Source organism: Camellia sinensis, chromosome 7 (assembly GCF_055761805.1).
Source record: "Camellia sinensis isolate YWXY chromosome 7, ASM5576180v1, whole genome shotgun sequence".
Classification (NCBI taxonomy): Eukaryota; Viridiplantae; Streptophyta; class Magnoliopsida; order Ericales; family Theaceae; genus Camellia; species Camellia sinensis.
In genome coordinates this window covers 185,341,835-185,368,040 of record NC_138967.1, presented here as the reverse complement: position 1 = coordinate 185,368,040, position 26,206 = coordinate 185,341,835, and the positions used below count along the sequence as shown (strand labels likewise).

General features: G+C 37.2%; 2 protein-coding genes across 2 annotated transcripts; both read left to right on the top strand.

The window, feature by feature from the left end:
- Positions 1-7,788: 7,788 nt before the first annotated feature.
- On the top strand, positions 7,789-11,399 carry LOC145795509 (disease resistance protein RPM1-like). Its single transcript, XM_082880107.1, has one exon. It carries the CDS (start codon positions 8,298-8,300, stop codon positions 11,097-11,099), a length of 2,802 nt encoding a protein of 933 aa, XP_082736233.1. The 5' UTR covers positions 7,789-8,297; the 3' UTR covers positions 11,100-11,399.
- Positions 11,400-19,296: 7,897 nt separating this feature from the next.
- LOC145796376 (uncharacterized) lies at positions 19,297-21,186 on the top strand. The gene is made up of 4 exons (XM_082881467.1): positions 19,297-19,488; positions 20,033-20,372; positions 20,472-20,623; positions 20,773-21,186. The coding sequence occupies exons 1-4, from the start codon at positions 19,297-19,299 to the stop codon at positions 21,184-21,186; spliced, it is 1,098 nt and encodes a 365-aa protein (XP_082737593.1).
- The last annotated feature ends 5,020 nt before the right edge of the window (positions 21,187-26,206 follow it).

Here is a 26,206-nt window from a genome sequence, read left to right as displayed (position 1 = left end):
TGCATTCATTCTAATATTGATAGACAATTGGACGTGTGGAAGAGTGACAGACATTAAAATTATATATTGAGTTATATAATTGTTGTGATGAAAAATAAAGATTGTTTTCCTTTTATATGGTGATTTATCTGGTTATACTTCCAATTAAACTGTCAGATGTGCTGCTACGTCATCATTGAACATTACTTTCATTTTTTTAGATACTTTGTCTCACAATTATTTGTGTTTGGTGTTATAAAATTTATTACATCTCTGCTTGCTAAAGCTATTAGATGGACTTAATATAAGAAGTGCAAACTATTTCAATGTCATTCTCGAGATTAAAAGTATAAAAAAAAAAAACATACACAAAAAGTATATGAATAGACATGATTTACAACATTTGTCTGTGGGTCTCACTTCTTGAAAATCCTATAATTTTTTTTTTTGTATTATATTTTATGTTTGGTTTATATACTTATATATATATATATATATATAATTTTCTTTGTTTTCTTTAAAAGTTTATTTTTAAAATTAATTAATTAATAAATAAATCATTTTCTATTTCAAACAATTTCATTTTTGTTTTTATTTTTTTGTTTTTTCTTAAAATAGTTTTAGTTTTGAGCAATTACTTACTTTTTTTTCTCCCTATATATTGTAATTTTATACATTTTAAGTGTATGATATTTTCATTAATATACTCAGAGATACACTATGAAAGAAGGGTCATGCGAAAATCAAGTAAGAAGAAGATAAATAAATAAAACAATACGATGAATGTGGAGTAAAAATCAAAGATCAAAACTCCAAAATAAGCAAGCAAACAAACAAGTAAGTAAAATAGAATGTTTAACAATAGACATTTGAAAATTTGCAACAAAATTTTATAACTTTCTTTTTTGCAAAGAAAATTTCATTTGGTACTAGCTAAATAAAATGCTTTTAAAATAGTTTTTTTTTTTAATTCAAAATTAAAATTATAGTAAATTTATGTAAGCATAATTGCTAACCACATTTTTTTACTTAATGTATAATATTTATATTGACTACCTCTTTTAGCTTTGTCTTTTTAAGTATTTATGTAGAAGTAAAAAAATGTTGTTAGAAATAAATTTTTCCTTAATTTAGTTATAAATTTTGTCCATACATTATTTTTAAATTTTGAACAAAAGTAAACATAAAATAATTGATTGAAGATATGCTTCATTTGTTATATTTCTTTTTCTTTGTGCAAAAAAAAAAAAAAAATATTTAAAAATTATAATTCACATATATACAAATAATTATAAACGCAAATTAATATTGTACTATTTTCTATAATTAAGACAACTTTTAATATTTTACTATTTTCTATACAAATTAATATAAATATATTCATTTAATGTTTTCTTAACAAATCATCTTAAGACACATATTAACCAAAACCTCTTATATATTGTCCTGATTCAATTTGTTTTCTTTTTGACAATGATGAGAAATTTACCCACTACCACACAAGTGCAAGTGGGAGCTTAAAACACAAGTGGGAGTCTAAAGTATGTACAAGTAGGGACATCCCTCTTGTCTCTTTCGTTTACTTCGGTCAGGCGAGACAACTACAGCTTATCCCGAACGGATCAAGATCCTCTCCAGCCATGGTTTCCTCCAGCACTGTCATACACTTTGTGCCAGATGAAGACACGTGAAGAAGAGTTGATCCAATGGACTGAAATGAGCCACATAGTGCAGATGGTGAGAACAAAGGGGAACAGTACCGTTTTCGAAAAAATAGCACCGTTTTGACTAACGGTGCCCATAACAACGGAAACAGCACCCATATTCTCTCTCTCTCTCTCTCTCTCTCTCTCTCTCTCGCTCTCTCTCTCTCTCCCCTTCAATTTCAGGGGGGAATCAGCCATGTTCTCTTATTTTTACCATATATCCAAGAAGAGAAGTGTTGATTTGCTTAAAGTCTTGTGTTGTGACTTCAAGAAATTTAGGACTTTGTTTTAAATTCAGAAACAAATCAACTCCATCTATTTGTGTTTTTTTTGTTGTTTATTCTTAAACAAAATTAACTCTTCTCTTGCTCTATATATATATATTGTTTTTTGTTCTTGTATCAAATTTAGTGTTTTTTTTTTTAATTGTTTTATATTACTGTATCAGACTAATACTTTTTTTTATCCAATTGCATTGTAAAAAATGTTATTGCAATTGGGGCTCTGATTTTTTTTAAAATATTTTTTATTGCATTTGGGGCTCTGGTTTTTTATTTTTTATTTTATTTTTATGTTTTTTATTCATGTATCAATGTGCATTTTATTGACAGATAATAACATGTTAGTGTTATTATAAAAAAATTTAACCTAATTTGTGAATTTGCATTCTTAAGTTAGTAAACCAACAAGGGTTGGTTTAGTTGGTAAGGCTTGTTCCCTTCGCCCATTTGGCTTAGGTTCAAGTCCCGCTGCCGCCAGTCCTTTGTTGATGGGCGATATTGCGTAACGCTTTCCCTGGCCCTGGAATGGGGTAGCCTCCCCTCCTCCTAAACTTTTTACTTACCAAAAAAAATAAGAAAAAAAATTAATTTATTGGATTTGTTGCCTAATTTATTGGTTGTTGATGGTTGTGAATATTTGGTCTTTAAATATTAACTTTGTTGTAGGACTTTCACATAGATTTTGATCCTTTGTGGTGCGAAATATGCTTATTTTGCAATGTGTTAGTGAAGGTCGAAGTTTCAACAACTAGGGAGAGCATACTAGGCCATGTTTGTTTGGGTGGACATGAGCTTGGGATTGGACTAATAGTCCAATAAAATTATTAATCCGATTTTTGGTTAAACAATTGAAGTATGGACTAATTATTTTAAACTTGACTATTAGTTAAAATAGGATACATAATCCAACGGATTTGTAATCCTAGAACTATTAGTCATGGGAATGTTAATCCCATCCGCCCAAACAAACATGACCCAAAATTGTAAGGCTAGAAATAGTAGAGAAGTATTGTGCAGAGCTGAGTGGCTGGTGTTTGCTTTGGTTGCTTCCTTGTTTATGAATCTACTAGCTTTGTGGGCAAAAATGCAAACCTTTGAATGACAAAATGTGGTTCGATTGGCCTGCTCGATGGCCAGAGATTTGCTTTTGACCAATGTGGTTGTCGAAAGTGATAACTCACTGGTTATTAAGTTATGTGTGTCTGAAATGATTCCCCCCTGGGATTGCATGGCCATCTTTTCTGATATTAAAGGGCTCTCCCAAATGAGGAATGTGTCTGTTAGTATATACTTATTACTTGTATATAGTTGTTAATTATAGCTTTACACACTTTAGCTTTAAGCTTTATTCTTTTAGCTTTCACTTTCGGTGGTGGTGGGTTTGGTATCCAATGCACCATTTCTCTCTATATAGAGAGAGTTCATCTCTTTGTAATCACATACAATACAGAAATAATACATCAATCTTGTAATATACACAAGTCAATAATATACATCAATATATCTTACATGGTATCAGAGCTAGGTTAAGAACCTATTCATTCTGCTTCACCGGCGGGCGGCAGCCTCGCCTTGGCCGCCCGCCGGACCTCTACACATACCCAGACTGTAACTTCATCTTCCTCTCTCTTACCTCTCGGCTCGACCATACCATGACTCACACATCTCTCTCTCTAGAGACCAAAGAACACACACCACTCACACATCTCTTTCTCTCTTGATCTCTTTTCATAAGGACATTTTTCTCGAGGCACAAATTAACAACGGCAGCTTCGAACCAACCACTGTCGCCACCATCATCCATCGTCCTTCTCCACATTTGCCACGTCGATGGTGCCGCCGCTGCCTGTCCTCAACCGCAAGACCCAGATGCAAATCCACCACCACCGCCGGACCTCAACCCAAAGTCTCTCTCCATCTTCATCCTTATCTTCTTCCTGAACCATCCACTACAGTCGACCCTCTATCTTCATTTTGATCATCATCACCACCAGTGCTCCAACAGGGTTGAGATCGTCCAGCTCGACGACTCCAACGGGGAGATCCGCCAGAAGCCAGACCTCCTAGCCACCTCCAGCGACTTCCTCCGCGTCTGGCGCATCTCCTCATCCGACGAAGACGATGAGGACCACAACCACAACCACAGTACCAGACGACCATCGACGAGCTCTGAGCTATGGCTTCCTCCTGGGCGTCGAAGGCGGCTCGTCAAGCCGCAATCGTTTCTCGGCTCTCCTCTCCGACTTCATCAGCTCACGCCGCGACTCTTGTCCAGCGCCGCGGCCTTGCTGGCACTTGCCACATCTCTGCCGACACTCCATCGCTACCGTCTTCTTTGATCTGCCGCCGTCGCCAGCCTTCCCTACCGCCGCATCTCTCCTATCACCGCTATTTTCTACTCTCTCTCATCTCCTCTTCTCTTTCGAACCAGAGCACCGACTTCAATGGTGGTTTAGCTAGCTTTGTTGGTTTTCAAGAATAACCACACACACACACACCCCACTTCTTCTCTCTCTCTCTCTGCGCACCTACAACGGTCCAGACCTTTTCTTCTTTTTTGATTCTCTCTCACTTTCCACCCTCTCTCTCCCAGCTCTTTCTCTCTCTCTCTAATAATCAACCCACATGCCCCACGCTATTTCCCTTAAAAAAAAAAAAAAAAAAAAAAAAAAAAAAAAAAAAAACTCCCTACGAACTAACATCTTATTGTTATTTCTTTCCTTTCTTTTATTTTTTTTTTATTATCCACCCACTCTTCCCAATCCAGAAACAGCGCGGTGTGGGTGTGGGTGGAAGGGTTGCTCAATACATAAAAAAAAAAAAAAAAAAAACTGCTCTCTTTCTGCCCGAATGCTCTCTCTCTCTAGGCTTTTTCACTCTGCAGATTTGACCTTTGAACAACCTTGTGTCACTCTTAAAAAAAAAAAAAAAAAAAAAAAAAACAACAACAACAAACAACACTGCACACCAAACTCCTTTATTCATGCCGGAATCACCCCGATCACAATTTTACACCACACAAAAAAAAAAAAAAAAAAACAAAAAAAAAACAAAAAAAACAAAACAACCACAACAAACCAACCCACACCACCAAAAGATTTGTTTTCTTTTCTACAGACAGCCACCCACCGACCTACTCTGCCGCCGGTCTCTTCTTCTTGCCTCCGTCCTGGGCAGCCCTTGCCGGTGTTGCCTCCGTCTTTCCCACTCCACTGGGCATGATCACTCCACCCTGCTCCTCCACTGCAGCATATGGCGGCCCTCCAAATCGGAACATCACGGTGGCCTTCCGCTTCAGCTCCTTGTTTTCTGCCCTTAGCACGCTCATCTCTGCTCGCGCATCCTTATACATGCGTTGGAGCAGAGCCAGCTGGGAGTTTAACTGCTGCACCTCATTTGTCCTACTCTGCAGCCGGTGCGACAAGTTTGTGACCGCCGTCATGGACTCCACACATGCCTTCAAAGTATACTGATTCGCCTCCACATCCGTTTGCACTGCCATTTTTTGCTCCACCGACTGCATCGGAAAGTTCAACGGAGCAAACCCAGTGGTGTTTGGTTGAGGTTCACGGGACACCACACCTGCTATCTCTCTTGTGGACTCGTTGAGGTCGGGAAAGAGAGTAAGTAGACCACGGGACGACGAAGCCATTTTCTCTCGCAACAGAGTGTTACAGACTCTCTCTCTCAGCACAACAGTGTTACAGCCTCTCTCTCTCAGCACAACGCAGACTTCTTCAGAGGTTTCTCTCAGTTTCTTGTCTGAGCCTCTGCCTCGGCCTCAGCTCCGTCTTGGTTAAATAGCCGAGGCAGCCACGCGCATCGCGCGCCTCTTCTCGCCGACAAACTGGCACGCCTTTTCATGGCACGCCTTTTGATGCATTCGGGCACGCCTTTTGATGGCACGCCTTTTGAGGGTGCGGGCACACCTTTTGAGGGCACGACTTTTGAGGGCTCGATATCTACATCCATGTATATCTTTTGGGCAGCCTATCTATACACACTCATACAGTGTCTTCTACACCGGTCAGCTTTATCAATCCCTTTGTTTCAACCTCAAATAGGTTTCTATCTTCACACCTATTTGAGTTTGAGGGGGGGTTATACCAGTATCATGTATAAGTCGCTCATGGCGCACTCCCTAAGTCGCCTCCTCGGTGCACCACCTCAGCTTCTACAACGGTCCGACATGACCCCATAAACTGTCCCGACATTGATTCCGGTCAGCTTCTACAACGGTCCAACATGACCCCGTAAACTGTCTTCTACATCGGTCCGACATGACCCCGTAAACTGTCCTGCTACATCGGTCCGACATGACCCCGTAAACTGTCTTCTACAACGGTCCGACATGACCCCGTAAACTGTCCTGCTACAACGGTCCGACATGACCACGTAAACTGTCTTCTACATCGGTCTGACACGACCACACAGTGTCTGCTACAACGGTCCGACATGACCCCATAAACTGTCTGCTACAACGGTCTGACACGACCATACCGTGTCTCCTATCCTGTTTTATTTTATTTATCAGTTTATTTTTCTGTTTTATTACTCTCTTCAAACTCAAGTTGGTTAGTACCTATCCTCCTTGAGTTTGAGGGGGGCTGTTAGTATATACTTATTACTTGTATATAGTTGTTAATTATAGCTTTACACACTTTAGCTTTAAGCTTTATTCTTTTAGCTTTCACTTTCGGTGGTGGTGGGTTTGGTATCCAATGCACCATTTCTCTCTATATAGAGAGAGTTCATCTCTTTGTAATCACATACAATACAGAAATAATACATCAATCTTGTAATATACACAAGTCAATAATATACATCAATATATCTTACAGTGTCCTTCTGCTGGACGAGGCGTAGTTACAACAGAGTGGCGCATTGCCTTGCCAAGGCTCATACACACAGGTCTTTACCTGTTAACTGGGTTGTTTTGCCCCCTTTAGAGCTTTGTTCTCTTCTGCATCAAGATGTAATGACTTCTCCTCTTTACTATATTTCCCAGTTTTGCTTGTTCAAACAAAAAAAAAAAAAAAAGAATGACAAAATGTGAACTTTCTATTTATTTTGAAAGCACTGTAATGGAGATTAACAGAATGTAATGGTAGTGCACCATTCAACATTGTAATGGCATTGGTGAATTTATTTTGATGAATGAACAAAAGATATATTTTGTATCATGACTTTGGCGTGTTTTAGAATTTTTTTTTTTTTTTAATGTATTTTGAGAAACATGCCCTTCAACATTGATGCAGCAGCAGCTACTTGCTAAGAACGCAAATTGAATTGGTGTCACTGCCAGCCCTTACCAAGAATAAAATGGTTTTGTTTTAGACAAAAATCTCTTAAACATGAATGAAAAAGTCGATTCACAAATTAGGCAACAAATCCAATAAACTAAATTTTTTTATTATACCAACTTAAAAAAATCGATTCACAAATTAGGTTCAACAAAAATTATATATAACACTATCATGTTATTATCATTGAATAAAAAGCACTTTCATAAAGAACAATTAAAAAATAAAATAAAAATAATAAAACAGACCACCAAATGTAATGAAGAAAACAGAGCACCAAATGCAATAAAAAAAACACAGAGCACCAAAAGTAATAAAATATTTTTATAATGTAATTAGATAAAATATATATATATATATATATATAGAGAGAGAGAGAGAGAGAGAAAGAGAGAGAGTGAGAGTTGATAATATAAATAAACACAACACCTCCAAGCAAATCAACACAACATCTCTTCCAAGGATATGTATAGAGAGAAAGTTGACAATGTACCAAAATGGAGTGTCCCTTCCGTCTGTGTAAAGGGTTCTTTTTGCTGGTGTTGCTGCTCATGTTTGAAGGGTTCTTTCCGTCGGTGCTACTGCTGGTCTATGCACAGCGGCAGTAGTCGGTGTTGCTGCTGATGTTTGAAGGGTTCTTTCCCATTGTTTTTTTGATTTTTTTGGACTGAAATTGAAATTCAAAGGGAGAAAAAAGAAATACACTCCGTTTGCCATTGCCACCGTTACTAACGATGCTATTTTTTCGAAAACGGTACCGTTTGAATTTGTTCTCATCATCTGCACTACGGGGTCCATTTCAGTCCATTGGATCAACTCTTCTCCATGTGTTTTCATCTGGTACAAACTGCAGGACACTGCTGGAGGAAACCATGGTTGGAGAGGATCCTAATCCCCAATCAAGGATCAATGAAACCCAGTTGAATTTGAGCATTACAAATTCTCAATTTTCAAACTCACTACTCACCTATTATTCCTAACTCAGTTCAGAATTCAGAGCTCCATCATTTTCTCACCAACAGAGCAAAATGGTGGAGATTGCGGTGTTCCATCTACTAGCCAACCTTGCACCCTTCCTCCAACAAGAGGCCAATTTGCTGATCGGAGTTCAAGAAGAGATCGAATACATAAGAGATGAATTCGAGCGCATGACAGCTTTCCTCAGAGTTGCCGATGCTATGGAAGAGAACAACCCCCAACTCAAAGTATGGGTCAGGCAAGTCCGAGAAGCTGCGTACGACATCGGAGATGTTCTCGAGTTGTACATGCTTCGCCTCGGACATCATCATGGCGCTGGATTTCGCGGTTCTCTTCGTAAGGTTTCTTGCTTTATTAAGACTTTAAAAGCTCGTCATCAAATTGCTTCTGAAGTTCAAAGAATGAAGTCCAGAGTCGAAGAAATTTCCAAGGGACATCAGAGGTACCATCATATACATGGTACGTTAGAGCAAGGCTCAAGCTCAAGGTCCACTGGTCTTAACACAGCATACCATGATTATCGTGGCGATGCCCTTCTACTCCATGAATCTGAGCTTGTGGGCATCGACAAGCCCAAATTGCAACTAATTAGGTGGTTGGTGCATGAAGACCCCAGACTCAAGGTGTTTTCCATATCAGGAATGGGCGGATTGGGCAAAACAACACTCGTTAAAAAGGTCTTTGATGATGCAGTTGTGAAGAATCATTTCCAGAGCCATGTTTGGATCACTGTTTCTGAATCCTTCAAGATTGAGGTGCTCCTAAAAGGCATCGTCGAACAATTATTTGAAGAAATCAAGCAACCAGTCCCACAAAGAATGGACAACATGGATACCAACAGCTTGAAAGGGATAATTAATGCTTTCCTGCAACAAAAGAGGTATGTGCTTGTTTTCGATGATGTATGGGATATTCATGCCTGGCAATCTTTTAAACATGTGTTTCCCATTGGCAATTGTGGGAGTCGAGTAGTGCTGACAACCAGAAAAGCAGATTTAGCCTCTTCGGCTAGTAAAGAATATCATGGGAATGTCTATAATCTTCAGCCCTTGACTCCCGAAGAGTCCTGGACATTGCTTTGCAGGAAAACATTTATGGAGAATTCTTGCCCTTCACATTTGGAAGGACTTTCAAAAGCCATTTTGAATAGATGCCAGGGATTGCCGCTTGCAATTGTGGCAATTAGTGGTCTTTTATCAACAAAGGATAAGAGCAGTGTGGATGAGTGGGATAAGATCTACCGCAGCCTTGGTGCAGAACTACAAGGAAATGACAAACTCCAAAGCATGAACAAAATATTGTCCCTCAGTTACATTGATTTACCTTATTATCTGAAGTTCTGCTTTCTCTATCTAAGTGTTTTTCCAGAGGATTGTTTCATTGACCATTGGAGATTGATTCGATTGTGGGTGGCAGAAGGATTTGTAGAAACGAAAGCAGGAATGACAAAAGAAGAAGTTGCCGAGGGCTACCTCAATGAGCTAATCAATAGAAGCTTGGTTCAAGTGGCAAAGAGAAGAAGAGATAGAAGGGTCGCAACGTATCGCATCCATGACCTTTGGCGTGAAATGATTGTTTCGAAGTCGGGAGAGCAAAACATTGTGACACTAGCCGGTGAAAAAAGCAGAGAGTGGCCCAAAAATGTGCGGCGCTTATCAATCCACAATCATTTGGAAAATACACAACAAAGCAAGTGTTTCACTCGACTTCGTTCTTTGCTTATGTTCAACGCAACAGGTTCACTGTCCAAGTTCTCCATGCTTGCATCATCAAATGATGGTCTACGGTTGCTAACCGTGCTAGACTTGAAAGGTGCCTCGTTGGAGATATTCCCAAATGAAGTTTTGAAACTAGTTCAACTCAGGTATTTAAGTTTGAGGGGAACCAATGTAAAAGTAATCCCGAAGTCGATTGGAAAGCTCCAAAACCTGGAAACATTGGACCTCAAAGATACGTACGTCACTGAGTTGCCTGATGATATCCTGAAGCTCCAACAACTTCGCCATATCTTGTTGTATCGCTACATACAAGATCTTGTTCCTTCCACTTGTTTTCAACGCCATTGCGGATTCAAAGCCCCGACGGAAATAGGAAGGTTGTCATCCTTACAGAAACTTTGTTGTATTGAAACAAACCATGATAATGGGACCATTTTGCTAGGAGAGGTAGGGAAGTTGACTCAACTGAGGAAATTACACATTGAAAGACTGAGAAATGAAGATGGGAGGGTGTTATGCTCGTCCCTTGAGAAGCTTAGTAACCTTCGCTCATTGATTGTTCGTGCAGCAGGAGAAGACGAGATCATTGATCTAGATTCTCTTTCCTCACCACCTCAACTTCTTCGAACCCTCTACCTAGGTGGAAGTTTACGTAACGTACCGCAGTGGATACCTTCACTGCATAGCTTGGTAAGCGTAGTTTTAGAATGGAGTAAGTTAAGGGATGTTGATCCACTGGAATCCCTTCAAGATTTGCCCAATTTGGCTGGACTTCAACTTCTTCGGACTCATGAAGGGGAAGAATTGTGTTTCAAGGCTGGTGGATTTCAAAGACTTCTGAGACTTAGACTCAGCGTCTTAAAAGGATTGAGATGGGTGAAAGTGGAGGCTGGCTCGATGCCTCGTCTTGAAGAGTTATTTATCCGGCACTGCGAATTGGTAGAGGAGTTACCTTCTGGCATTGAACATCTAACCAGCCTTAAATCACTTGATTTGTATGATATGTCTGATAGATTGATTTCGAGTATGAACAGAGATTTGGAGCGTGGGAAAAATTTGAAAATTGCACACATCCCAAAAGTTTGGATTGGGAACACAAAACATGGCTATTGGAAAGGAAATTATCTATGGTGAGGGAGGAGAGAGCTCTAATCATATTGAATGACCACAACATTTAGAATGTTTATTATGTATGTATTTATTTATTTTCATGTGTTCTTGGTACTTGATTTGTTGTATTTGTATTGGGATCAAATTTTTGTTTTTCTAGCAGCCTGGGAGCCCGTTATTTGACATTCTAATTTTGATCCTAGAGAGTTGGTAACTTCACAAATTTTTTAATTGGGATCGTAAATCTTAGAGTTCATTTGGTGAGTTTTTTTTAATTTTTAAAATTTTCTTTAGCTTTAGATTTTTTGAAATTGAAATAAAACACACATTTGTTAATTGTTTTTACTTTTAAAAAACACGTTTGCTAACTTCACAAATTTTTGAATAGCGAGATTTTTATTTTATTTATTTTTCTTTAGCTTTAGATTTTTTGAAATTTGAATAAAAAAATGCATTTGCTAATTGTTTTCACTTTCGGAAAAATCTAGCTATAGTTCTTTGAATTTCTAGAAATAAGAAAATTGTGATTTTAATTATTTAAACAAGTTTCATTCTTTCCTACCAGCCTCACCCTTCCGTCTTTGCTACAATCACCTTCAACCACTCCCTCCTTTTGGTAACTTACTATAGGGGTGTTTGTTTCAGCTTTTCAAAGCTAAGTTATAGCTTTTAACTTTAAAAAAATTATTTTAGACTGTTTGGTTAAACTTATTTCAAACTGTAAGAGGAGCTAATTTAAGCCCACTAAATTATTTAGGCCCGTGGGCCCGAATTTATCGCAAGTCCAAGATTGGTGGGCTTGGATTTATCGCCGTCAAACGGGCTGAATGGCTCTAAGCCTCGAAAGGATTCGGATCCACGAACCTAGAGACTTACTCAAGCCCGGACTCGAAAGGGTTCGGATCCACGAACCTAGAGACTTACTCGGGCCCGGACTCGAAAGGGTATTAATCAAGCCTAGAGATCCGAGGCACTCGGACTCGAAAGGGTTCAGATCCACGAACCTAGAGGTCCGAAATACTTGGCTTCGAACGGATTCAGACGCAATCTAGAAGTCGCTCCGTTAATGAGTCCCAGAACACTTGCGGGCTCGGAGCTTTCCGGGATCTACGCACCAGAACCATGGGCGTAATGGAGTTCGAATAAAGGACCCGATCTCGAGGACGGTGAGTGGAGACAAATTCACTCTTCGGTTAAACTAGCCTATACCCGGGTCGAGGTGGCACGACCCCGGGGGGTCCATGAGACTCGGCAATATTTTGCGGCAGGACGTCCTCTGGGACTACCCCTGACCCTTTGGGATGATTGGGGATCATTGGTTAGGTGTGGCTATGAAGAAGGGTTCGCCGAGGGATTGATCTTCTCTTCGGGGTTTTCTCATCCTCGGAGAAGTCACCTCCTCGGAGAGGTCACCTCCTCGGAGAAGTCACCTCCTCGGAGAGGTCACCCCCTCGGACAAGGTGGTTAGAGAGAATATCCCCCATGTGCCTTGCACATGGGCTCCATCCTACATCATGAGGTGCCTATAAATAGCACCCACCCATAGCTTTACAGGGGATGGATTTTGGAGATTTTTTAACTCTTGGGAAAGAACTAATTTCCCTTCTCCATTATCAACCTTGAGAGTGAAAGTGGGAGATCAATGGGAGAGCCTTGCCATTATTCTATTCTCTAGCCATTTTGCCTTCTTCTTCACCCAATCTCTTATCTCTATCATCTCCTTTGTTGTTGTGCTCCTAAGTTGAGATTATTGAAGAATCTAAGCCTCTCATCATGTTCTAGAGGCAGACAAGGTGAAACTATGCATGTCCGAGAAAATTACAATTTCTCATACACGCAAGGGGCAAATGTAAGAGGAGCTAATTTAAGCCCACTAAATTATTTAGGCCCAATAGCCCAAGATTAGTGGGCCCGAATTTATCGCAAGTCCAAGATTGGTGGGCTTGGATTTATCGCCGTCAAACGGGCTGAATGGCTCTAAGCCTCGAAAGGATTCGGATCCACGAACCTAGAGACTTACTCAAGCCCGGACTCGAAAGGGTTCGGATCCACGAACCTAGAGACTTACTCGGGCCCGGACTCGAAAGGGTATTAATCAAGCCTAGAGATCCGAGGCACTCGGACTCGAAAGGGTTCGGATCCACGAACCTAGAGGTCCGAAATACTTGGCTTCGAACGGATTCAGACGCAATCTAGAAGTCGCTCCGTTAATGAGTCCCAGAACACTTGCGGGCTCGGAGCTTTCCGGGATCTACGCACCAGAACCATGGGCGTAATGGAGTTCGAATAAAGGACCCGATCTCGAGGACGGTGAGTGGAGACAAATTCACTCTTCGGTTAAACTAGCCTATACCCGGGTCGAGGTGGCACGACCCCGGGGGGTCCATGAGACTCGGCAATATTTTGCGGCAGGACGTCCTCTGGGACTACCCCTGACCCTTTGGGATGATTGGGGATCATTGGTTAGGTGTGGCTATGAAGAAGGGTTCGCCGAGGGATTGATCTTCTCTTCGGGGTTTTCTCATCCTCGGAGAAGTCACCTCCTCGGAGAGGTCACCTCCTCGGAGAAGTCACCTCCTCGGAGAGGTCACCCCCTCGGACAAGGTGGTTAGAGAGAATATCCCCCATGTGCCTTGCACATGGGCTCCATCCTACATCATGAGGTGCCTATAAATAGCACCCACCCATAGCTTTACAGGGGATGGATTTTGGAGATTTTTTAACTCTTGGGAAAGAACTAATTTCCCTTCTCCATTATCAACCTTGAGAGTGAAAGTGGGAGATCAATGGGAGAGCCTTGCCATTATTCTATTCTCTAGCCATTTTGCCTTCTTCTTCACCCAATCTCTTATCTCTATCATCTCCTTTGTTGTTGTGCTCCTAAGTTGAGATTATTGAAGAATCTAAGCCTCTCATCATGTTCTAGAGGCAGACAAGGTGAAACTATGCATGTCCGAGAAAATTACAATTTCTCATACACGCAAGGGGCAAATGTAAGAGGAGCTAATTTAAGCCCACTAAATTATTTAGGCCCAATAGCCCAAGATTAGTGGGCCCGAATTTATCGCAAGTCCAAGATTGGTGGGCTTGGATTTATCGCCGTCAAACGGGCTGAATGGCTCTAAGCCTCGAAAGGATTCGGATCCACGAACCTAGAGACTTACTCAAGCCCGGACTCGAAAGGGTTCGGATCCACGAACCTAGAGACTTACTCGGGCCCGGACTCGAAAGGGTATTAATCAAGCCTAGAGATCCGAGGCACTCGGACTCGAAAGGGTTCGGATCCACGAACCTAGAGGTCCGAAATACTTGGCTTCGAACGGATTCAGACGCAATCTAGAAGTCGCTCCGTTAATGAGTCCCAGAACACTTGCGGGCTCGGAGCTTTCCGGGATCTACGCACCAGAACCATGGGCGTAATGGAGTTCGAATAAAGGACCCGATCTCGAGGACGGTGAGTGGAGACAAATTCACTCTTCGGTTAAACTAGCCTATACCCGGGTCGAGGTGGCACGACCCCGGGGGGTCCATGAGACTCGGCAATATTTTGCGGCAGGACGTCCTCTGGGACTACCCCTGACCCTTTGGGATGATTGGGGATCATTGGTTAGGTGTGGCTATGAAGAAGGGTTCGCCGAGGGATTGATCTTCTCTTCGGGGTTTTCTCATCCTCGGAGAAGTCACCTCCTCGGAGAGGTCACCTCCTCGGAGAAGTCACCTCCTCGGAGAGGTCACCCCCTCGGACAAGGTGGTTAGAGAGAATATCCCCCATGTGCCTTGCACATGGGCTCCATCCTACATCATGAGGTGCCTATAAATAGCACCCACCCATAGCTTTACAGGGGATGGATTTTGGAGATTTTTTAACTCTTGGGAAAGAACTAATTTCCCTTCTCCATTATCAACCTTGAGAGTGAAAGTGGGAGATCAATGGGAGAGCCTTGCCATTATTCTATTCTCTAGCCATTTTGCCTTCTTCTTCACCCAATCTCTTATCTCTATCATCTCCTTTGTTGTTGTGCTCCTAAGTTGAGATTATTGAAGAATCTAAGCCTCTCATCATGTTCTAGAGAATTCGAAGTTGTTCTTCAAGGATCTTTGAAGATCTTCGAATTTTCCAACTCTTTTCCTTGAACCCTTTCCTACACAAACAGTTTCTGATTCTAACAGCTTATTTTAACTCAAAAAAGTTGATTCTAAGAAGTTGCTCACCCCTTGCTTCTGATTATCAGCTTCTGCTATGGACATATTAATTTATGGTTATACTCTTAGATTTTTTTATTTTTTTAAAAATAGAAAAAGACCCAAATGGACTATAAATTATTATTATTATTATTTATAAGAAATGTGGACAAGTAGTAAATAATAAAAAATAAAAATTAATTGAAAAAGCTATTTCACAACTTATTTAACAAACACTACTCAACAACTTAAATCTATAATCCAACAGTTACACCAAACAAATTAACAACTTCTGATTAAAGTCATAATCTATAATCTGTTAATCTATAATCTATAAACTGTTTTAACAGCTACACCAAACGAGGCCTATACTTGTTTTCATTTTGAAAAATGGTATTCAAATCTATTTTATAACTCACTTTTGAAATCTAGTGATGTATAATGTAAAAAAAAAATGAATGGTTGATGATTAGAGAAAATATTAGAAAAAGGGTTGACTTAAATATTCTAAAATAATTACAAATATACCTTCTAAGGTTTACTTTAAATATAGATTGTCCCTTGTAATTTTGAAAATTACAAATACCTCGTTATCAAAAAACATTATTTAACATAATTAACAAAAATATGAAAATTTTAATTATTCTCCTATATAATAATAAAATTATTTGAATTGTTAATTGAAATATACTTATGACATCATTAAAAATAATTAAGTAATTTAATGATTTATTAATAAAATGAGTTATTTGTTATGTAATTAGAAACTTAAAGAGGCGAGATGTAATTTTTAGAATCACAGAGGTCAATATATATTTTAAGCAAACCTCAAGAAGTGTATTTATAATTTATTAATATTTTAATAGAGTGCTACATCATTAGATTTGAAAAATAAGTCTAACTTTTTTATTAAAGTAGCACTACTCTTTGATTTTTTATGTTCTTGAGAACATGTATACTAATATGCTATTTATTGTAGCTTTTACAAATAAAATAAAATAAAAAGAACAAAAAATAAACATATTTTATGTTCTTTGTACATAGGGGGAAAAAAATAACCACAAGTTCGTAAACACTTCTTCAAATATTGGTTTCTAATCATTTTAATTTAAATTGGCACAAGTTTTTCAAATCTCAGAATAAATTGAATAATACTATATGCATCAATTAGTGTATTAACTAGTGTACTAATTGATGATGCGGCATAATTTAAAAAGTTTTTTATATTTGTAATGTGATTAATAAGTGAGGTCAATAATAATGTCATAACTAGTGTTGGTGCACTAGTTAGTACACTAATTGGTGCATGTAGCACCACTAAAATGAATTTCTTAGGATTATATCACTTCTTGAATCTTTTTAGGGCTGCAAAAAGCATTTGGAGACTTTTTTTCAAACTTTATAAGCCTCAATGAATGAGAATAATATTTGCAATCAGTTAAAAATTTTTGAGTCATGACCATATGATTCAAAGTTCAAACTCAATATATGTAGTAGTTAGAATCGGAGGAATGATGACTGGGCTAAGGGTGTAGGCGTGAAGACAAGCTTTCTACATTTAGAGGTCTTCAGTTGATTTTCCACTTTGTAGACATGACGTGATTGACACAACATGAGTTCTTTCTACCCAACTAATTGAGCGAGCAGCCAGTTGAAGGAGAAGCACGTCAATATCAACCATGGAACCAGCTTACGGAACCAACGAAATCAATCCTGATGGCTCATCAAATAGCTACATAGATTAGATCTAACTTGACAATTTTTGTAGGATGCCTTCCAAAATTTATTGATCTTTGAAAAAGAATAGCAATTCCATCGAAATCAAACCATATTCAATCATCTAGATTTTTGAATAAGGATCTTCAAAAGTAAAACTATGCAGTAACAATGAAATTACCATTACTCTCTGTGCATATTGTGGTAGCAAATTTACAAACAATATCAAACCTACATCAACTAATCTTTTGGAATCTTTCAAGTCTTTGCATCAAAAAAGTTGTATACAGAAAAATAAATCATACAGCCACCTGCTATTATACAAAGCTGTGGTTTCAAGGAGAAGAATTGTGTTTCAAGGCTAGTGGATTTGAAAGACTCGTGAGAATATGACTTGTGGAATAAAAGGATTGAAATGGGTGAAAGTGGAGGCTGGCTCGATGCCTCATCTTGAAGTGTTATTAATACGGGAATGTAAATTGGTAGAGGAGTTGCCCTCTGGCATTGAATATCTAACCAACCTTAAATCTATTTATTTGATTAATATTTCTGATAGATTGATTTCGAGCCTTAACAAAAACTTAGAAGGTGGGAATTATTGGAAAGCTGCACACATTCCAAAAGTTGGGATTGTTGACACAAAACATGGGCTATGTGGGACAAAAATTATCTGTAGCAACAGAAGAGAAAACTCTAACCATATTGGATCATTACCACATTTAAATGCTTATTATATATTTATTTATTTTCACGTGCTCTTGGTACTCAATTTGTTGTATTCATATTGAGATCATATTTTCTCTATTTTTTTTTCCCCTTCTGTTCTCTATTAAATTTTTGTTTTTATAGTAGATGGAGAGCCTGTTATTTGACCGCCTAATGTTGATCCTTGAGAGTTGGTAACTTCACAAATATTTTAATTGGAACCCTAAATCTTAGGATAAGTTTGGTGAGATTTTTATTTTATTTATTTTGCTTTAGCTTTAAATTTTTTGAAAATTAAAATAAAAAATACGTTTGCTAATTGTTTTCACTCGTAAAAAAATTGGCTACAAATTTGAGGAAATAAGAAAAATATGTTTTCACTTATTTTCAAAATAAGTTTCATTCCTTCCTACCTCCGTCACTCTTCCGTCCTCTGGCCACCGTTTCTACTCCAACGACCACGTCCAACCACTCCCCCTTTTGATAACTTACTATACTTGTTTTCATTTTGAAAAATGATATACAAGTCTATTTTTTAAACTCATTTTTTAAACTTAGTGATATGTAATGTAAAAAAGATGATTGATTAATAATTAGAGAAAATATTAGAGAGAGTTGACTTAAATATTTTAAGGTAAATTACAAATACACATTTTAAGATTTACTCAAAATATAAATTATCTCCTGTAATTTTGGAAATTACAAATATCTCATTGTCAAAAAAATTTATTTAACAAAATTAAATAAATTTTGAAACTTGAAGACTTCTTTGGCGTTGTTTGGGAAAACAAAATCCAGGCTATTAAAGCTTCATTTGGCATTGACTACGGTAGTTAATTTTTTTGTGTTGAGACTTTTTTAGTCTCATTTAGTTTTGGGAAAATTACTATGTAGTCCTATGTAGGGGATCTATTTCCCTTCTAATCCCAATATATTTTTAATAGACTAATAGGTCCACAGTTTTTTAAGTTTTGTACCTGAAGGTCCCGTTTTTTATTTCTTATTTTTTAAATGACTGTATTACCCTTTGTTTTGAGATATATATATATATATATATATACGTGAAAAATCAAATATTTGCCTCTGCGATCTCGATTTCTCTTCGTTATGGCGATCTCTTTGTGCTGTGAGGTCGATCTCGTTGTGCTGTGAGGTGGATCTGGTTATGCAATCTGAATCTCTGTTTATAGGCGATCTCTACGTACGCTCTCTCTCTCTCTCTCTCTATCGATACATATATGTATGTATATAGAAATAAGCAAATTTGCGTGATAACTGGTTTGTGTTTGGCAATATTGTTATAGTTCTTTGTTTTGTGATAAACTTTGTTTGTTTGATACTTATTTTGTGATTTTTGTATGTGATATAGTGTAATGATTTTGATTTTGTTGATTTTGTTTATTGTATAGTGTAATGTGTTTTGAAGTTGTAGTTTGGAATTGTGAATTCTGATGTTTTAATACTGATATGTTGTAACTGTATAATTTTGCAGTTTGGAATTGTGAATTGTGAAGTGTTGATACTAATATGTTGTAACTGTATAATTTTATAGTTTGGAATCTGTGAACAATTGTTTGCTGGTTTATGATTTTGTAGTATGGAGGGGTGTTTCATGTTAATGTGTAAATACAGTAATTCTTGTGCTGCTATTAAGATTAGTGAGGGATGTAATTATCATGAAGTTGTTGAGAAAATATCTGCGAACTTCAAAGAGTTGAGTATTGGTAACTTTTGTTTGTTTTTCTCTATTCCTGGATATTCTAATTGTATTGTTGAATGTGATGATGATTTGGAGAATATGATGTCAATGGTAGGTTGTAGTGGTTCTCATGTTGTTGATATTGTTGTGGGTGATAGGAGAATTGTATAGGTTGATGATAACTCTTCTAGGATTGATTCTGTAATTTGTGAGAGTTCTTTGGTTAACGATTGTAATGATTTTGGTGGTTTCTTGCCTAGTTTTTATCCATAACCAAAGAGAGTTTTGTTGTCTGCTAGTTGGAAGGGGATTGATTATACACAGTGTTGGTCAAGAATTTGAAGGTGGCGTGCCTGCGTTCCGCATTGCATTGGCTAAGTATGCAATTGAGTGTGGTTTTGTGGTGAATTATTTGAAGAACGATGCAACAAGAGTAACTACTAAATGTATGATGAAGTCATCTACGAGTTGTAATGGTTTGTGCATGGAAGGGTGTTGATGAATTTCGGTATTTTTTTTATTATGAAGTTGGATAATGTGCATACTTGTGCGGTTGTTGCTCGTAGATCTTGTAACAAAATGGTTGGTTTCAGACTTGTGTCTGATATTGTGCATAATGATATTAGTAATAATCCGTTGACTCGTCCTATTGAAGTTAAAAAAAAAGTTGAAGAAGCAATATGGTATAGATGTTACTTATTGGGTTGCATGGTTGGGAGTTGATAAGGCAAGAGGTGGGTTGTTTGGTGATTTTGCAACTTCTTTTGACCAACTTCGATGGTACCTTGAGACAGATATGAGAACGAATCCTGGAAGTGTGTTTGGATTAGATGTGGATGAAAGTAGTGGGTGTTTTCGGAGGTTGTTTGTGGCATTTCATGAATGTTTGTATGGCTTTCAATTTTTTCGTCCATTGTTATTTGTTGATGGTACATTCTTGAAGAGGCGTTACAAGGGGCATTTGCTTGCAGCAACACCAAAGGATGGTAATCAAGGTATGTATTTATTTACAGTTAGTATAGTTTTGGTTTGTCAATGTGTTATTGTATTGTGAGTCTACTAATTTTTGTAGTTTCATGTTATTTTATTTTCAGGCCTGTTTCCCTTGGCTTTTGCGATTGTTGACGCTAAAAATCAAGATAATTGGATGTGGTTCTTAAGTCAATTGTTAAAGGCTGTTGGTTCAAGCCGGAGATTGACCTTTGTGTCTGACCGTCAACATGGATTGCTAGATGCTCTTTTAGTGGTTTTCCCAATACACATCATGCATATTGCTTGAACCATTTGAAGAGAAATTTGATTGACAAATTGGTGGGACTTCGTACTAACTATAAGTTGACTTTGATGAAAATATTAGTTAAATGTACTTATGTGCCAACTGTTGCTTCTTTCCAGCATTATATGGAGAAATTGAGGCGTATTGCTAGGAATGGTAGAGTTGATAGTATGTTGGATGGTTTGCAAAATGATAAGTGGGCCAATGCATTTTTTAGAGGGAAACGATATGGTGAGATGTCATCTAATGCTGTCGAGTCTTATAATAATTGGATTGGTGGGGCCCGTGAGTTGCCTATTACTTGTTTGGTTGATATGATTAGGGTTCAAATCATGACTCAATTATCTAATAAAAGAGCTGAATCTAAAAGATGGACTATGAAATTGTGTTCTGTTATGGAAAAGAAGTTGGTGGACTCTTTGAAGCTAGCTAAGTCTTGGGATGTGATTGTTGCTAATGATACTGTGCTTGAGGTTCATTCTTTTATTTCTTTTTATGTTGATGGACTTGTTCTTGCTATGAATGGCAATTGAATGGTTTTCCATGTTGTCATGTTGTGCATGCTTTGCGTAGTAGTAGTAGAGATATGTATGATTTCATTGATCCTTTTTTTCATGTGAATTGTTTTAGAGAGTCATACAAGGAATCTGTTTATCTAATTCCTTCAAGTGAGAGATTTGACTTTGATGGTGCCGGTAGTTCGATTATCAAACCTCCTATAATGAAGAAGCAGCCCGAGCGGAACAAGAAGAAGATGATACCTTCTAAGGGTGAGAATGTGAAGCAAATCAAGTATGGGAGGTGCTTGAAATATGAGAATCACAATAAGAAGACGTGCAAGGCTGTTATTTGAGGTCATAGTCTATTATTTTGGATTTGTATTTGAAGTTGAGGAATTATGATAATAAAATGTGATACTTGGTATTATGGAAGTAATGAACAAAGTTGGTTGCATTCTTTTTTTCTTTTTTGATGTGTTCTTTAGTTATGAAGTTGTTTTGTAATAGTTTTGTTTGTTTGTTTGTTTGTTTGTTTGTTTGTTTGTTTGTTTTTTTTTTTTTTGTGGATTTGGTTGGTTTTATTTTTGCGGAATGCTGAGAAGGTTGTTGAAAATTTCTTATTAAAACTATATAATATTGAAATGCAGTTTTACTACATGATATATTTATTTTATATTTCGTAGTGACAAAACTGTAAAATTTTGCAGTTTTACTTTCAATTTTGAAATGCAGTTCATCTATTTATTGAGTCGAAATTGGATGCATAATTGTACAGCATAATTTTTGTTTGAGTAACGAAACTGCATAATTTTGCAGTTTTAAGAATTATGAAAAACAACCTGATGAAACTGCATAATTTTGCAATTTTAAGAATTATTAGAAACAACTTGATGAAACTGCATATTTTTGCAATTTGAAGAATTATTAGAAACAACCTTTACTGTATGAAAATATATGCAACTACAAATGTGATTACAATAATAAGTAGAAGAACACAAACAAGTATAATAAGCACAAGAAGAACAACAACAATAATAATAACAAGAAGAAGAGCAACAACAATATCAATGACAACAATCATTTTCAGCAAAATAACCACAAGAAGATCAATTCCCAAAAGCATAAAAAGTGCTTGTCACGTGTTTAAAAAAAACAAAAGTACAAAAATATGTTCACTTGAGTATTTGTATTGTCAAGAAGTTTGTTCATTGTTTCTATGGTTTGGTATGTTTTGTCAACATTTGGTAGTGCTCAAGTTTCCAAGATCAGTTCTTATCATTGAGGAATTGACTGATGATTTTTGCTTGAAATTTGACCCACTCAGTTGGTCAAAGTGATTTCTGCACAGGTTGTCAGTTGATATATTGGTTGATAATATTGCAGACTGCGATTGCACAATCATTCTTGCAAAGTTTTAGATGAACTTAATTAGTTAGGCAAAACTACAAAATTTAGCATATTGGAACATTAGTTATTGAGTTTGTATCTTACGAGTGTGGGGTTTGTTGTGGGCATTCCTCAATCGATGCAATTATTGTCTTGCACTCTTGAGATGATAACATGTTTCCTTGATTGCTGAATAATGCTTTATTCCATCTCAGTTGATGTTGTTGCTATAAAATAGCTAGTGGGTGTTTTTGTTAGTTATAGTGATGTGTTGAGATGTTTTGAAAGGAATGAAACTAAGTAGGAAATTTTGTTTAACTTACAATTTCCTTTGCAATTTCCAAGTGCTTGTTGTGGCAATCTTTTGCTGGCCTCAAAAAGTCATAGTGCCTCCATATCCTATCAGCATTGTCAAAGACCACAATTGTCCAATGGTTGTCGTGGTTGATTGGGAAATAGATATATCTGTTTTTCATTGCTTCTGGAGAATGGTTGTCCATCATTTTTTGTCTCAGTGCTTGATCTTGGTTTTGCAATGGAGTCTGTAATTTATATATGTTTGAAATATGTTATAAAACTATGTAGTAAGACATGTTAAGAAAACAGAAAATTTTGCAGTTTGAATAATATTGAAAGGTATGTGAAGTTTTGCTTACATTGATGAGTGTTGAGAAAATGTAAGATCTTCCCGCTTACGGATTTCTTGCAAAGGCTAAATCATGTTTCTCAAATTCTTCAATTGATGGTTGGAGAACATGTTATATATGTGAATGTATTAGGTTTGTGGAATAGGTTATTGAATATGAACAGAAACTGTAAAATTGTGCAGTTGGAGACCTACATTCCCATATAAGGCTTCCCTGTTGGTCAATCTACATATATTTGAAAAATATATGCAATTTTCATCTTCGCTGCCAGACTAGACATAAGCACTTGATTCTATGTTGTTGATGAGTTGAATTTGGTCTTGGTCTTTTTTGGATAGGCTATGCCAAACCTTGTTTGTTTTGCGGCATAAAATAACGAGTGGTTTGTTGTGGATTGATTCTTCCTTGAAATCATTATCACCTTCCAATACTTGAACTTATGTCTTCTCTTGACTGGCATCCTCTTTTGGCTTGGTTTGAGCAGCACCTTTTTTCTCTTGGCCAATATCTTCTTTCATCTTTTCTTTCTACTGCTATTTTGCTTCATGAGCACCCTCTTTTTGCCTGGGTTCAGTAGTAGGTTCTTTCTCTGTTTCGATTTCTTCTTTTTTCTTTTCATTCTTCTTTTCTTTTTCTTCATCGGTACCCTCTGTTGGTTTGGATACATCAGCAACAGCTTCTGTCTTGTTCCTTGTATCTTCTTTGGCTTTTGTCATTGGTTGGTATTCAAAATCTGGTTTATGTGCTTGTTTTCTTGACTTTTGTTTGATTCCCATTGATCTTTGTTGGGGACTTCCAGTTTTTTTGGCAGACATTTCCTTCAATTGGTCTTCTTTTCTACGCAATTCAACTATGAATTTTTGTTCCATTTCTTGTATTTGTGCTCTCATGGCTGCTATGAGTTTGTCCTTGTCGTCCTCTTTAGTTGATGTTTGTGCTTGGTCATCACCTGTAAAAATGTTGGATTCTATTTTGGTTAGTTTAATTAAATTTTGCAATTTGCTTCAGTATTAGACAAGAGTTTAACTTTTGCATGAAATGTGTTAGATTTCTCTTGAAGTTCTTCTTGTTGTTCTATCTTTTTTTCTTCTTGTTGTTTTGCTAGTTCTTTTTTTTTTTTTCATGTTGTTGTTGTTGTTGGTCTATCAGTTCTTGTTCATTGACTTCTTGTTGTTGGTTTGTTTGTTCTTCGTCTTGTTCTTGTTGTTGGCCTTCTTCTTCATCAGTGTCTTCTTATTGATCACCTTCTTCTTCTTTTTCTTCTTCTTCTTCATCATTGTCTTGTTGTTCATCGGCTTCTTCTTCTTCTTATTCTTTTTCTTCTTCTTCTTCAGTCACTTGTTTTTTTTCATCATCACTCTCTTCTTCTTGTTCATCACTTTCTAGTTCTTCTTGTGGTTATTGCTTTCTTTTCTTTCTTTTTTGTTGTTGTTCTTGTTCTGATTCTGATTCTAATTGATGTTCTTCTTCAAGAAAGTCATCCTCATCACTGTCTAGAAGTTTTTTTTTTTTTTTTTTTTTGCTTTTGTTTGTTTGTTTGTTTTTTTTTGCTTATTGTCCTTTTTGTGGTCATGTTTCTTTGCTGAAGAGTCTGTTGATGTACTTTGATTGATATGCAATAACTATATCAGTTTCACAGCATGATTTGTTCTGTGAGTAATGTGAGTTAAGTGTTGAAAATATGTTGTTTGAAACTGAAAACTTTTACATTTTCATCACATGATTTTTACTGAAAGGATTGTTGAATAAATTTGTGCGTTGAAACTGCAAACTTTTGCAGTTTCATAACATGAGTGATGTTAAATAGGTGTATGCTTTGAAACTGCAAACTTTTACAATTTCATAATATGATTTGTACTATGAGTAATGTGAGTTAAGTGTTGAAAATATGTTGTTTGAAACTAAAAAATTTTACTGTTTCATAACATGATTTATACTATAATGACTGTGAAAGGAGTGTTGAATAAATTTGTGCTATGAGACTATAGAAGAGTTTGAATACCTTTCCAAAGTTAGCAAGGCTGATGTGTTTCCACTTGAAGTACATTTTGCCAAGGTTCCACTTCATAAACCTTGGGAAGCCTTTTTTGTTGGATGGTCGAAGGAGTTTACTGTGCTCACATTACCAGTACTGTAAAAAAAATTGAAATATGTTAGATAGTTCGAAATAATTGAATGTTTGATATTTTTATGTGATATAGTTGAGTAGTGTGTTTACCAAGAGTAAGATGACGCATCCAGTGACATGCCTTGGGTTATTATTTGCATTTGCCATTGAATTCATTAGTGTGTCTTTTATTGCCTCAACCCAATTGTACTTCTTGATGTTGTTGAGATTCTCAACATAGTTGAGGAAACTCCAACTGAGTGTATGCCTTGTTGTAGGCATGAAAAGTTTCAAGCACAAGTAAAGGGTGATGGCCCTTGTAAGATCTTGACGATCATTGGTTAATTTTTCTTTTTTTGTTTATTGAAACATTTTGTTTAATGACTTGCCATCCAATCTCTTTACTAATTTGCATTTTCGTTTTTAAAATGCAAGCTCAAAATCCTTTGGTCTTGCATAGGATTTGGTGGTGATGCTGTCTTCTCCACAGTCGATACCAAAAATGAGCCTCACATCACTGTTTCTGAGTTTCATTTCCTTTTTCCCAAGTATAAATGCTCTTTTTCTTTTGTTGTAGAGTGTTGTCATTTCTGCTACAATGGAATTGTAGCATCTGCACCAAGAGGCCTTCAGTTGTGTTAAGGAGAGAGCATTTATAATGGGCCAAAAAGGGATTTTTTGTAGCTCTGTCTGTTGGGCTGTTGTGAATTTGACCCTCTTCAACAGTTTGATTGCTGTTCTGATGTTGGAATAGTAATTAAACTGTTAGACTCTCTTTGCAGGGACTGCTCATTTTTTCCCTTTTGATGGCTTGGTTTTTGTTTCGAGAGTTGATTGGCTTTCTTGGAGCTTTCTGTTTTTGGTTTGAGGAGTGTAGATCGCCCGGAACTCCGCTCTGCGCGCGAAGGCGCGA

Excerpts from the sequence above, each read along its gene's own strand:
- LOC145795509 (XM_082880107.1), top strand. The coding sequence starts at position 8,298 with ATGGTGGAGATTGCGGTGTTCCATCTACTAGCCAACCTTGCACCCTTC.
- LOC145796376 (XM_082881467.1), top strand. The coding sequence starts at position 19,297 with ATGTGTAAATACAGTAATTCTTGTGCTGCTATTAAGATTAGTGAGGGA. Across the intron at positions 19,489-20,032 it reads TGGAGAATATGATGTCAATG|TTAAAAAAAAAGTTGAAGAA; the intron begins GTAGGTTGTAGT and ends GTCCTATTGAAG. Across the intron at positions 20,373-20,471 it reads ACCAAAGGATGGTAATCAAG|GCCTGTTTCCCTTGGCTTTT; the intron begins GTATGTATTTAT and ends TTTTATTTTCAG.